Source organism: Apus apus, chromosome 14, assembly GCF_020740795.1.
Source record: "Apus apus isolate bApuApu2 chromosome 14, bApuApu2.pri.cur, whole genome shotgun sequence".
In the NCBI taxonomy this organism is placed as follows: Eukaryota; Metazoa; Chordata; class Aves; order Apodiformes; family Apodidae; genus Apus; species Apus apus.
Window position 1 is genome coordinate 5,367,073 of NC_067295.1, and position 12,737 is coordinate 5,379,809.

At 45.8% G+C, this 12,737-nt stretch overlaps 1 protein-coding gene across 3 annotated transcripts in view; it reads left to right on the plus strand.

Annotated features, from left to right (window-relative positions):
• MAD1L1 (mitotic arrest deficient 1 like 1) overlaps positions 1-11,228 on the plus strand; it is a 347,925-nt gene extending 336,697 nt beyond the window's left edge. For all 3 annotated transcript variants that reach the window (XM_051632510.1, XM_051632511.1, XM_051632512.1), the window contains one exon: positions 11,059-11,228. In XM_051632510.1, coding sequence (XP_051488470.1) covers positions 11,059-11,217 — 159 coding nt within the window. In that variant the 3' untranslated portion in view covers positions 11,218-11,228. The remainder of the gene's footprint in view (positions 1-11,058) is intronic.
• Positions 11,229-12,737: the final 1,509 nt, after the last annotated feature.

Below are 12,737 nucleotides of genomic sequence, written 5' to 3' on the forward strand. Positions count from 1 at the left end.
CCCAACTAGTATGTGCTCCTGCCAGGCGGGCACAGAGCAGCCTGCAGGGTGAGCAAATGTTAGACAGTGGCTTTATTGCTGCAGTGTCATACCCACAGACAGCCCAATTATTTCAAATGGGCCTCAGCCAGTATGTTTTGATTTGATTAAGAACTTTCTGAAAGATAAGAAACATTTAGAGCTAAGGGTTGGCTCCAGCCTCAGTTATTTACGTTGGGGTGGGGGAGATAATATCTTTTTTTAGTGTGATTGTTTAAATATTTTGGCTTTCTATTCCAATATTGTGGCAAGAAGGAACCATATGTGTTTCTAGAAAGACAGCCTAGTACAGCCGTTAATCAGGAGAGGACTTATTAATGTATTAACATTCAGAATAATGAGTAAAACCAGCATGCACTGGAGAGACTAACACATATCTTCAGTCTGCGGTTTTCAAATGTTTGGAAAATGTTTTATTAGTTCATCTTTCTAAAGCTGATTTCCTGCCAAAAGAAGTTCTTTTCTGCTGTTAATTTTAGAAAGGTTAAATCTATTTACAAAAGCAAACATAAGCATGGAGTGATGAAAGCCAGGAGGATGTGGGAGTAGCAGGCTCCCAGGCTGCAGAGTTCATGGCAGGAGCTGATCCAGCAGGGAAACTTACAGGCATGTCCTTTCCTTAATGTTATGCAGAGTGGGAGACATGGTTGGAAAAGATGAAACCCAAGCTCCACTCCAATTTCCATCCCCCACCTCTCTCCAGAAGACACTGGATGACATATATGTATGTGTGCAGATCCCTATTGGGCTTTAGGAACATTGCCTAAAGATTTGGCACAGGAAAAGGGCAAATTTTAAAGAGCTTGAAAGTGGGAGAGATTTCTGGTTGAGCAGCTTGGTTGCCTCGAGGTCATTGCTAATCAGGAGCATCTTGCCTAAAGAAGTGAACATTACATTTTAATGCTGCTATGAAAACCAATCGTGCTGTCTCCCCATTGCATCCCATGTTACTGCCTGCTTTGCTGAGGCATCTGGAGCAAGCTGCACGGGGAAGGGAAGAAAGCCCTCTTAAAGGATGTGGAAGGGTGCTGAAGTGGTAGCAGAGCTCAGATGAGAGAGTCTGGAGCATGATAGCTGTTAGTGGATCATGCAAAAAGCCTGCCAGCAAAAATGCATCAATTTGTGTGATATCTGGGTGTCTTGTCTTCTGTTTTCATAATTGCATACATGGTGTCTGCATAAATCTTTCCCCTCCCTACACCTCCAGCAAAAGGAGCTGACTGGTGGATGGCAGCACATCACTGGGAGAACACCAGCAGGAAGAGACAACCAGTCAGATGTGTGTCAGCTGGGGAGGGCCAGGGCCTGAGGCAGATTCCTCAGAGGTTGCTTGAACATGGTGCATTCACTAAATAGAAAAATCTCTCCTTTTCCCTACGGGAAGAGGAGCATGTTCATCCAGACATGAGAACCAGCAGCGCTGTCTTGCCATGTTCTTCAGGAGGTTAGTGCCAAATGACAGCACAGGCAGCAGCAGCAGAAGCTTTCAGCAAATATGTTGTAGCCCAAAGGTCTGAGTGTCCCCTCAAGGGATGCAGTGGAATTTCTTTTCCATTTTCACGGAATAGTGATATCTTCCTATTTATCTGCTCCTTAGCTGCAACCTCTGTCTCTTCTCTTCAGCTCTGGGCTTCTGTCGTACAGTGAGATCAGATCTGCCTGGGGAGAGAGGAGTCCTCTGACTCGTTTCCCATTGGGTTTACCATTATAAGCCCATTTCTTGAAAGCAGAATATACCTGACCTGCACAGGCCACTTGACTGGTTTCCTTACTATCTTGGTCTTCAGTTGTTCTGGCCTCTGGACTATCTGACTTGAAGACTACCAGTCTGGTTGAGTAACTCCACAAATAAAGCTACTGGTAACCACCAGCTCCATGCACTCAGAAGTCCTGAAGTCAAGAAAGCAATGGTAAATTTTTTTCAATAATGATGCCTTCTCCCCCAGTATAAATATTAACTTGTGGCTACGGAGGCAGTCTGAGAAATGTGCTTCTTCACAGGGGGCTTGTGAGCTTTTAAGGGTTAAAACTCATCCTAGAAGACATGAGAAAAACGTTTTGTATGTTCCAAATCAACTTTACTTTCCTTCTTTGACTTTCTGGGTAGTGACAACTTATGCTTACTTTGGTCCTTTTGACAGTCGTGCTGATGACAGCGATTTCAAATGAGGAAAAATGAAGAAAATGTGAGCCAGCAAAAAAAGCAAGAGCAATAAAAGCTCCTTCCTCAACTCACACTAAGATAGTGAAATTTGGTTATTGATGTCACAACAGCAACTAATGTCATTGTCAAAGCCAACACTTAAATTCCACTTTGGCAGATCATAACTATAAGCGAGTCGCATAGTCCCATAGGAAGAGGTAATTATTGATCAGTTCTTCTTGCCCGTAGCTGAGCGGTGGCTTTGGGCTCCATAGCACTGATTGCAGTGCAGAGCACTGACTCTGCACAGAGGTGACTAATGTGTCACCCATGGCCTTGATGTAAGGCTTAAACCTGCATTTTAGCTCGTGGTGCCAGACTATGACAAACTATAAAAGGGTAATGAATAAACATGGTGAGAATTTCAGGTGTAATCTGCTATCAGGTCCATCTGTTATTCCTTCCCCCACAAGCTTTGCAAACTCAATGAGCTATTATTGGTCACGGAATCTTCTTGTTCAGTTCTTTAGCCCTCCGTCCTCCCTGCTCATGTCAAGACTTCCAGACGGATACCAAAAAGATGAGGAGGATAAAGGTATTAATCACACTCTGGTGTCTGCTCTATCGATGGGCAGAGCAGCATTGGCTCCTGTGGGAGGTGCTTTGCAGGCATCTATAACCTGCTCATTTAACCATTCCAGTGTGCACTTGCCCTTCATCTCTGCAAAACTTGATGTCCAGCTTGCAAACAAGGGGCTTCTTCTCAAGTTGGCAGCTGGTATGCCCTGAAGTCTGTTTATTTGTGCCCTGTGTCATGTGGTGGAGATGGAATGTGATAAGCAACTTGGCTGGTTGCTGAGATGAGTTCCCTGTCTAAATGAATGGATTCTTGTACACTGCATTTGTTTGCCAGTCCCTGATATCTCCCCCAAGTTGTCTGTCGTCTTCTGGCTCTCCTGGGAGAGAGATTTGGAACCTGGTTTGATTTGTACCTCATTTTTCCTTTTGTGCCAAGTCACCATCTTCACTGGGGCCAGGCACAGACCAGAAACAGCCTCTGGATGGCAGGGCTGGAGAGCTACATGAGACTGTGATTTGGCTGGGAAAAGAACTTAAATAACACCCAGTCCCTAGCATAGCAGGCTACAACTGCAGAGTCATTACAGAGAAAGTAACAGGAGATTTTTCTCTCCTTAATTCATGTCTCTTCTGCATATGGAGTTGCTAATGTTACAGACAGATGGGTTGGCATTTTACTAGACAGAACACATGGGCTTGATGTTGTTAATGCTTGTTAGCTCCTCACTCTGCAGCTTGACCAGTCCAATACGGTCACCTCGCAGATGGTGGAAAGCTGCAGCCTGGGCGCTGGAGTGGTCCAGCTCTGCAGCACGTGGCTGGGACAGCAGCTGGGGTAACACACCGTTTGGCTGCTTTTGCTGAAAGGCTCTGGAGTAGGTCAGAGGTACCAGTGGCTGGGGGATCAGTGCAGCTTCCCTGTATGTTTAGGGAAGACACGGGTTTGTAAAGATCCTGAGACTTTAATAAGGTATTTGATTTATATGCTTAATTTCATCGTTTGGATTTTTATAGGGTGGGGTTGGAAAAATCCTGTGAGCCCTGTGCCTTGCTCTCCTTTCACAGCTGATGTTTATAAGCTTATTTCATTGGTGAACACTACTGAGCAGTCCTGAGAGCTGTTAAAATGTTACCATTTATGATCTCAAGCTCTGACTTATGGCCAACTGCCAGTATTAGTTTAGAGTGGATATTCCATGCAATTTTCCTTCCTCTGTGATGTAAATCATCTGCTGTGATTTATTATCCCCATTCTCATATGCAACTGAACCATTTCTAGGTATCACCTCAACAAATCTCCACAGGGTGAATCCCCTTGATAGTTGGTTTGGAGTTGCCCATCAGAATCTGTGGATGCAAAAGTAGATGCTATGGGTGAACCTTTTTTTGTTACCATCTTCCCTCTTTGTCAATACTGGTGTTCAATTTACAGTGTACTGGTGGGAGGCTGAATGCATCCTACAGATGAGACAGGGAATTTTAGTTTCAATACTTGTCCTTTATACTCTCAAAGCACTTTCGGAAAATGCATGGGTATTAATCCACATTGAGCAGTAGTTCTTCAAACCTGTGTTTCAAATTGGATATATTTGTCCCTGTCTGTCCTGAGCTGTTGAGTAACATTAATGAACCCTTATAATAGCTGTGACATTTTACCCCAGGGGTTGCTCCTCAGTGATAGGTGAAATCACAGCAGTTCAAAGACCTGTCTTCCAGGATGAAAAGCTCTATAGGAATATTCAGATATAAAATAGTAATAGTATGAATCAAAAAAATATGCTTCCCTTTTTTTTTTTTAAAGCCTTTGATCTTATTTTTATGGCATCACATTTGACAGTTGAAAGGGCATTAACCTGTAGGAGAAACTTTTTGAGAGAAGATACTGACTTGCCCTCCACTGCTCAGAGCCCCAGCCCCCAGGATTAACACCTACCAGTTTTCCCAGTCGAGAGGGGTGCAGGTGCTTCATCTCATGTCCCTGCTCTTTTTCACATTTCATCTTTTTATATCAGGTGCAGGAAAGCTCACATAGATCAAAACATGTGGCTGCAGGGAGAAACTGCTATGCAATACACCCTGCTCTGTGTTTCTTTGCTGCTGAGCTGGTGCAACATCCAGGAGCCCATCCCTTCTGTCACTCATGTGTGTAGTGCCTGGGTCATGCTTCTGATTAAGATGGAAGTATACGAGCTGACCTCTTGTGCAGAAGACATGGTAGGGTTGCGGTTCATCTCAGTGTTGAATAATAAGAAAGAGAAGGGAAATGTTTGCTATAAATCTCGGCACATGCAGGGCTGTTTCTCACTTATCCCGCCCCAGCTTTCAATTTTCTTTTTGGCATTGCCAGGTGCTTGCTTTTCTTTGCTCAGCAGCTAAAAGCATCTTTTTCATTACATTTCCTGGAAAGGCCTTTACAGGCATCCATCCCTCTCTGCCTCATAAATTCACTTTATGTAGCAAACTGGCGGCACAGAGGTCAGAGGTCTTGGCAAGAAGCAATTATTATAAAGAAGTACGTTTCCTCTTTTTGGTTACAAAGAGGATATTAAAGGGGGAAACTTGGCTGCAGACAAGGAATGGTCATGTGAAAGGTAGATGGCTTGACTGATGGAAGAGCTGCACATTCTGTGAGACCTACCCTGGACAGGTGTCCTGTCAGGCTAGCTGAAACCTGCCCATTACCATGAAAAGAACACAGAGGAATCCAGTAAACAGTTTGCTAAATAACCTCATAAATATTTCCAGCCGTAAGCACATCTTGTGGTACAATTTGTTTTTTGTTTTTTTAATATTTCTCTAATTTTAAATGAACAGCGTCTAATTAAAGTGATTTAGTGGCTACCTGGGGACCTGGTATTTGAGCAGCGTGATGCTTAGGAGAGATTGATTGGTGAGGTGTAACTCAACTGGGGGATTTTGATAATGATATCATCACCCGAGAGAGCCAAGTTTGAGCAATTAGATCTCAAAACCTCGTGTTTGGGTTGTTATAACTTCAGCAGGCAGTTTCCACGTGTGTGCACATGCACAGAGATGCTTTCTCTGGGTATTTGCTGGACACTCCAGCTCTTTGGCTGGCTGTGTGCTTGGTGGGCTGCTCCATCTGTGTGTGTGTGCCAGTTTGGAGTGACCCACTGGGGGTGTTTTTTCAGCTTTGCAGATCAGGGGAGAAGGTGCCAGCCTGTTTGGCAGCTGGACATCCCCCTTCAATATCCACATGTGGACAAGGCGGCCTTTGACATTTAGAAAAATCTCAACATCCAAAGTAAGAGGCAGAAACAACAGGATTTTCTTGTCTAAAGGTCAAAGCAGGCAGCTTCTTGAAAGATACTTTCAGATAGGTTTGTTGGGCTGTGGTAGGTTCTGTGTGTATTAGTGGGTGCCAAGGTATGCAGTGGGAGCCACAGGGAAGGTGTCAGAGGGAAGCCATCAAGACCACCAGTGTGCCCAAGGTGCTTGGTGGCAGAGGCTCTGAGGTACACAGTGAGAGCACTGCAGAGGTTTTGGGAGGTGATCAGGCATCATGGCTGACCCTGTGGACTTCTACTGATGGGGGAAGACACTGGGGAAGAGGGAGTGACTGTCCTGCACGAAGGGGAAGGTCTGAGGGATTTGAATGATGAAGGCAAGTTGCCAAAGGGATCAGTCCGGTGCGGGGATGTGCATAACCCATCTCAGAGCAGGACTTCAGGGTGGGGAACACCACAAGGACAAGGGAAGTGGCATGGTCCATGACACCAGAGGCCTATGGATGGAGCATGGAGAAACTCTGCATGGGTTGTGAAGCCGTGGTGCCCTTTCCCTCAGCTCACACAGGGCTGTTTGCCATGTGTATTCAGAGCAGTTGTGTGTAGGGACATAGCGCAGAGTGATTTATGGAAGGAGCATAGCAGATGAGATGGAGCCTCCACCATACATCTGCTGGGTAAATGTCAGTGGGCAATGATTCACTTGCTTTTTTTGACCCCTAATACATCTTAGCCCTGAGAAGTACCCCAGCAGGTACATTCAGGAGTGCCTGTTTCTCTTACACATCTTCTTCATTGTCTGCTCCTTGCTGAGATGGTCCCTCTTGGAGAGAACTCCCTTTCCTACCCACGCTGGTGGTTGAGAGTCTTTTATATGTATATCTAAACTATAAGCCCTTGAATAATTTACCGATTTCCAGGCTTAACAGTAAGATTTATGATGTTTCCTTCTGGCAGGCAGCAGCTGATCTTGTTTCTCCTGGAAAAACAATTGTACTAACGGCTCCTTTCTCCAAGCAGATCCAGGAGCAGCTACTGCAAGTTTATGTCACCATGTGGTAAATAGACCTGTCTGCTCTGTGTTTTACAACTCAGTGAAATGTGCCCGCTGATCCGATTGCTCTATGGGATAGCACAACCTGTGAAGAGAAAACTGGGGTGTCACCCTTCAGAGCTATGGCAGGAGCTGCATCCCCCCACCAGCAGAACCCAGTGTGCCATAACATGGGGCCAAGATTGATGTCCGTTGCTTTTCTAGAAAAGGTCCTGACAGGCCTTAAATCAGACTGAACTGGCAATGGAGCTTAGCAAAAGTTGGAAATTTTCCTTCTGCAAGTATTTGGGATCTGAATAAAACATAACATAGACCTGAATTTCAGTAGTTTAGTGAGGCAGGCAGATTTCAGAATTAGAAGAAAGCAATAGAAGTCTGTGTAAAGGGTACCTGTGAGATGGGATTCTCACCGTACTTAGCTTCAGCATCCTGGGCTGCTCGGTGCTTGGGGAATATGGGGGTACAGGGGGAATATTTGCATCTCTAGTGAAGTGCTGCACGTGGCTGGCTCAGTGTGGTTGGGAAAAGGGGAGTAAAGTGTGCCTGTGGTCCCCAAAGTCTCCTCTTGCGTTGACTCCTCTATGCATTGACTGCAGAACGGATGGGGGTACTCACAGTCTCAGCTTTCCTTTGATCCTGTGTATTCAGTTTGACTCTCAATCTTGATGCTTTTCCTTTCACACTTGTGTTTAAAAGCAACAACACACAATAGTGATGTAGTTCTTGAGTAAGATGTGTCAGTAGTGCTGGGTGCAGAGCAGTTAGGGCTGGGTTTGAATATGCTCTGGTCTCTCTTGCCCCATTCCTACTCATGGACTGTCATCACTGACACTTGTTTAGGTTCCTCAGTTTCACATTTTCTTCCTAGATGGGCTTGGTGGCTTCTGGCTTCAGCTAAACTGAGAATGGTGGTTGCTTTACTTACAATGTGTCATGTGAATAGTTGGTATGTGTTGTCACCTGCAAATTCTTCTTAGCAGAAGTTGTGTCCAGGAATTTTTCTTGGAGGGCTGAGACTTTCTTTAACTAAAAAAAAGGGGTTGGAGAGAGTTCTAGCTGTGAACTGTGAAGAGGACTCGAGTGCCCTTACAGCTTTGAACAAATGGAAATTTCAACTTTGTACCTTTCATAAACCTGTTTTTCAGAGCTGGAGTCACAGGGAATGCTCTGCCTTGATGCAAACCAGCATGAAACAACCAGAGCCTGCAATGTTCCTTCCACAGAGCATCCCCTCTGGTGTCCTCCTCCTCCTTGCTCCCACACACCCTGCACATCCCCCTGCCTTGCCAGGATCCCCTGCTCACTCCCACACCTCCTACCTCAGTGCTTCCCTCTCTGCCTGCAGCTCACTGGGTGCACCAGGCAGGGTGTAGATGGGTATTTGGAAAGAAATCCTGTGAATTAATGAGAATATGTTGCTATTATTTCATACAATCACTTTACTTGTAAAGCACAGGCTGCAAAGGTACTCCTGCCTTTGAACTGAAAGCAACAAATCTATCTGTGCATCCCAGTCTATACTACACTTATGAACAGATGGGTGAAGAAAAAAAAAAGCAATAAAAACAAATAATAAGAAAGGTAACAATGACAGCAATTTTTAAAAGCTCCCATGTTAAAAAAAAGAGTGTGTTATTTTTTTTAAAAGCAGTGTGAGATTGAATGAACTGAGCTGCAAGTGCATCCATCCTCAAAGTTAGCATGTAAGCATCTTCTGGCAGAGGAAGAATTGCCTTTTTTCCAAGTGGCTGCCTTCTCCCAGTGTTCCTGTTACAGGAAAAAAACAAACAAACAAAACAAAACAAAACCAACAACAAAAAAACATAAGAAACCTGGGTGAGATTTCTGGAGTTTGGAAGCTTTTTTTTAATTATTTTTTTGAGTTCCTGGGGAAATGGAGGCCACAGAGAGAAGGATTGTGCCTCCTTGACCATCTGACAACTAAGAGAAACCACTGACCTGTTGAACTCAACGGGAAATGACAGTCCCCCCAGGAGCATGGTTTTGTTCATGTAACTTTTCTCTGAACATTCTTCTGATTCTGCTGAAGGAGGGAACTTTGGTTATGAAGAATAGTAGAGAGAAAGTGCCATTAATTGCATCAAAAAGAAATGTTTCAAATGTGGCCTTCACCCAAGGCACCAGTGAGCTCAAAGCAGAGAGGAAATTGAAAACATTTATGTTGCTCCGTTTCCGAGATCATGAAACACAAGCAAATAATCTGGCACCAGGTGCTAAATTTCTTAAGGAACTTGCTTTAATTAATTAAACTAGTAAACCAATTAATGGATTTACTTGTGAATTCTTAGAAAATTAATTTTGTGCCCAAAGAGTGTTTTAAATCTGTGAAGGAGGCAGTGTGTTTTTCAGACAGAGCTTGAATTTTAGATGGATCCAGTTCAGCACTGAGTAGGAAGACACAAGTGATGCATTCCTAATACTTGGACCTTCGTCTGAAGCTTGCACTTCCCATCAGCTAAATCCAAGGGAGGGAGGGTTTGCAAAACAAAACCTGTGCTGCAATCACAGCACCCAGCCCCTCTGCTAGGACCAACTATGCTACAGCCTCACATTGTGCCTCCAGCTGTACACAGATTGTGGGTGTATGTCCCTCCCTGAGCCTCCAACTGGCTTCTTCATCTGCCATCCCTGCCCTCCTTCTCCTTAGCCTTGTGAATCCGACCCACTGGTACATCAGATGTGCAGAGAGCAGGATGGGCAGCTCCAGTGAGCAGCAGATTAAAGCACTGAACATCCTTTGGAGCTGCTGAAAAACAAATAAGCCAAACTGGAGGAGATTTAAAGAAAAGCTAATTTACTTTTCCACATGGAAACCTTGTTTAGATTCCCTGCCTGGCTCAGTGGTGGCAGGAGCATCTTCGGTACCTTGTGCTCTTGGCAATCCAAAGTGACACATACATGAAAAGTTCATCGTCAAATGTGTCCAGACTCTTGAGAACATGAAATCAGAAACAAGCAGGTTCCCTAGGGCTTTTGGTAGTTATTGTTTCCCTTCTTTCCTAGCAGGTAAAGCCACGTTTTTTCCTTCACGTGGCAATCTTTTGCTCTGGCTCTTGGCATCCTTTGGTTGGGGCGGGGGGTCTGCTCTGCTCCTGCCCGCTCAGGAGGGATGCTAGCTTGGCCCCACCTTGCCTCCACGGGGAAGCAGAGCTGCAGAGCCATTAGGAATGGGAGCATTTTGAAGAAGAAAGTGGCAGGGGAAAAAAAATTAGAATTTTTGCTGTGATGTCTTTGCTGTTTATTAATGAACAAGCAATTTCCATGCCTCTGGGGGCAGGAAAGGCTTCATGCATTCCTTATTTCTCTTGCATTTAGCTTTTGTTGTTGTTTGGGGTTTTTTGCTTGTTTTATATGTTACAGGAGATTTGTAATGTCTTCCCACATGTTGAGTTTTCTTATTTTCATGAGAATATCTCTGGAATAATTCCTCTGGAGCTCTCAGCTGTGTGCTGCCAGCCTGATTTAAACATCCAGAAACACCTTAGGGATGTGGGGCAGATCAGCAGCTCCTTGGGAAGGAGCCATGTTAATTAGGAACAGGTCTGCTTCCTCTTGCAGAAGCAGGATGACTTGAGGGATAAGTGTTTTCATGGGGAGAAAGCTCTTGCATGTAGCTGCTGCTACTACATGAGACCTGGGTGGTGGTGATGGTGACCCTGGTTCTGTGCTGGTGGCACAGTCTGGCCCTGGCACAGCCTCTGCCCAGGATGGTTGAACCACTCATCTCCCCAGCCCACCATCTGTCACCAGGGGAGGCTCACAGAGGGGTCCTGTGCCAGGACGTTGGAAATGCAGAACTCAGTCACAGCCCAGTGGCACCATGTACCAAACACCTGCAGTGCAGCAGGCAACATGTCCTGGTTACAGGTGGATGCAGACCAAAGAGGGCTTCGGGACCACCACATGAACTCTGCCCTGTGTCACAAGTGTTAAAACCCTGCTGTATTAATGGGCTTCTTGTTCTTTTCTCTCAGGCCTCTAGCTCCTCTGGTGGAAAAATGCAGCTTCTGGAAACTGAGTTCTCACGAACGATCCGGGAGCTCATTGACCTGCACCTGCTTCGCCAGGACAGCATCCCGGCCTTCCTCAGCGCCCTCACCCTCGACCTCTTCAGCCGCCAGACCATTGCTTAGTGTCCCACCACCAGCCAGGTGTGGAGCACCCCTGGGCCAGACACTTGAGGTAGTGAAGACAAATTCTCCCCTCCTTAATTTGTGGTGTTGGGTTACTTCTGTTTTGCAAGGAAATCCTTCTTCTCCCTTCTTTCATGCTGTTTCTCAACCCTGACCAATTCCTTTGAAAAGCATCATTTCCCTCCTGTGGGAGGGCAAGTCTAGCTCCATCCCAGGGGGTCTCCTGTACCAAGACCAAATCCCTGCCTTTGAACGGGGAAATGTGTTCCATTGCTGCCCAGACAATGTCAGCATATCTCTGGGAACATGGTGGGAACTGTTGGTTGAAGGAGCTACAGCAACACTGTTGACAGCTTTTTCCAAAAGGATCCCCCAAACCTGAGCTTCAGCAGAGAAACAAGCTTTGGAGGACTCTGGTACTTCCTGCCCCTGTGATGGTCCTCTCCTAATGGGAACCAAGGGCTTGGTCCCTGAGGATGGGGACCTGGGGAAAGATCATTCATGAGTAGCAGGTTCTTTGTCCTGCTCTTGCAAACATCTCATCACTCAACATGGTGGAAATTATTTTCAAGATACCCAGTTACCTGAGTCTGCCATCACTCAGCAAACAGGCACAAGCATAAAAGGCCATTGAAGACACTGTATCTGTTGACACCTCTGTGTTGTGTGCTGTGCTCAAATGTTACTGGTGATTTTGCTCCTCACTGAGACTCTCGGGCTCTTGTTTATCTCAGGACTGCAGGAGGTGGGAGGGAGCTCCTTGGGCTGTGCTCACTGCTGCTGACTTCAGCCTGCTGCCTGCCACCAGGCGGTGGGTACCTGCTCACCTTGTTGGGGACTTCCCTCCCCCTCTCCTCCATGAAGGGCGGAGCACCCCTTGAAGTTTGACGTTTTGTGTTACAATGGTTGTAGCTCTTCTATCATAAGAATAAAGTGTCACTTCCCAAGTTGGATGTGTGACTCCTTTATTTGGGATGTACACTGTGCTCCCTCTGTGCTCTCCCACATGTAAAGCTTGATAACAAATCCATCCATCAACGGTCTGATGCTGGTACTGCTTTGAGAAGGAAGAACATCATTTTCTCAGTTTCTCCAGGCAAGTCTCACTCATGCTTGTAAACCCAACTGGTTTGTTGTGAGCTTCTGTGTATATTGATATCTGCTTGATATCAGCAGGAACATACTTCTAAAGCTTGGAGAGAAGGGAGCAGCACGGAGGCTAGAAAGTTAGCTGCAGGATTGGCCAGGCATGCTGGAGTCACTCTGGGACCTATTGATGTGTCTACAGGCATGGAAACAGCTGCTCTAGACCCAACTGATGAGAAGTGCAGGGACAAACATGTCCCCAGGGGAGGCTGCAAGTCCCCATCTCCCCAGCCCTCTTTGCCGCAGGGTTTGCAGGGAAGTGCAATAGCAAAAGTTTGGTGTTTTCTGCTCGAAGAAGTCCTAGTGGAAGATAAATTGTCTGGCATGCTGTGCCAGGGGAACGCTGCCTGATTCATATGCGCGACGTGGCTCTG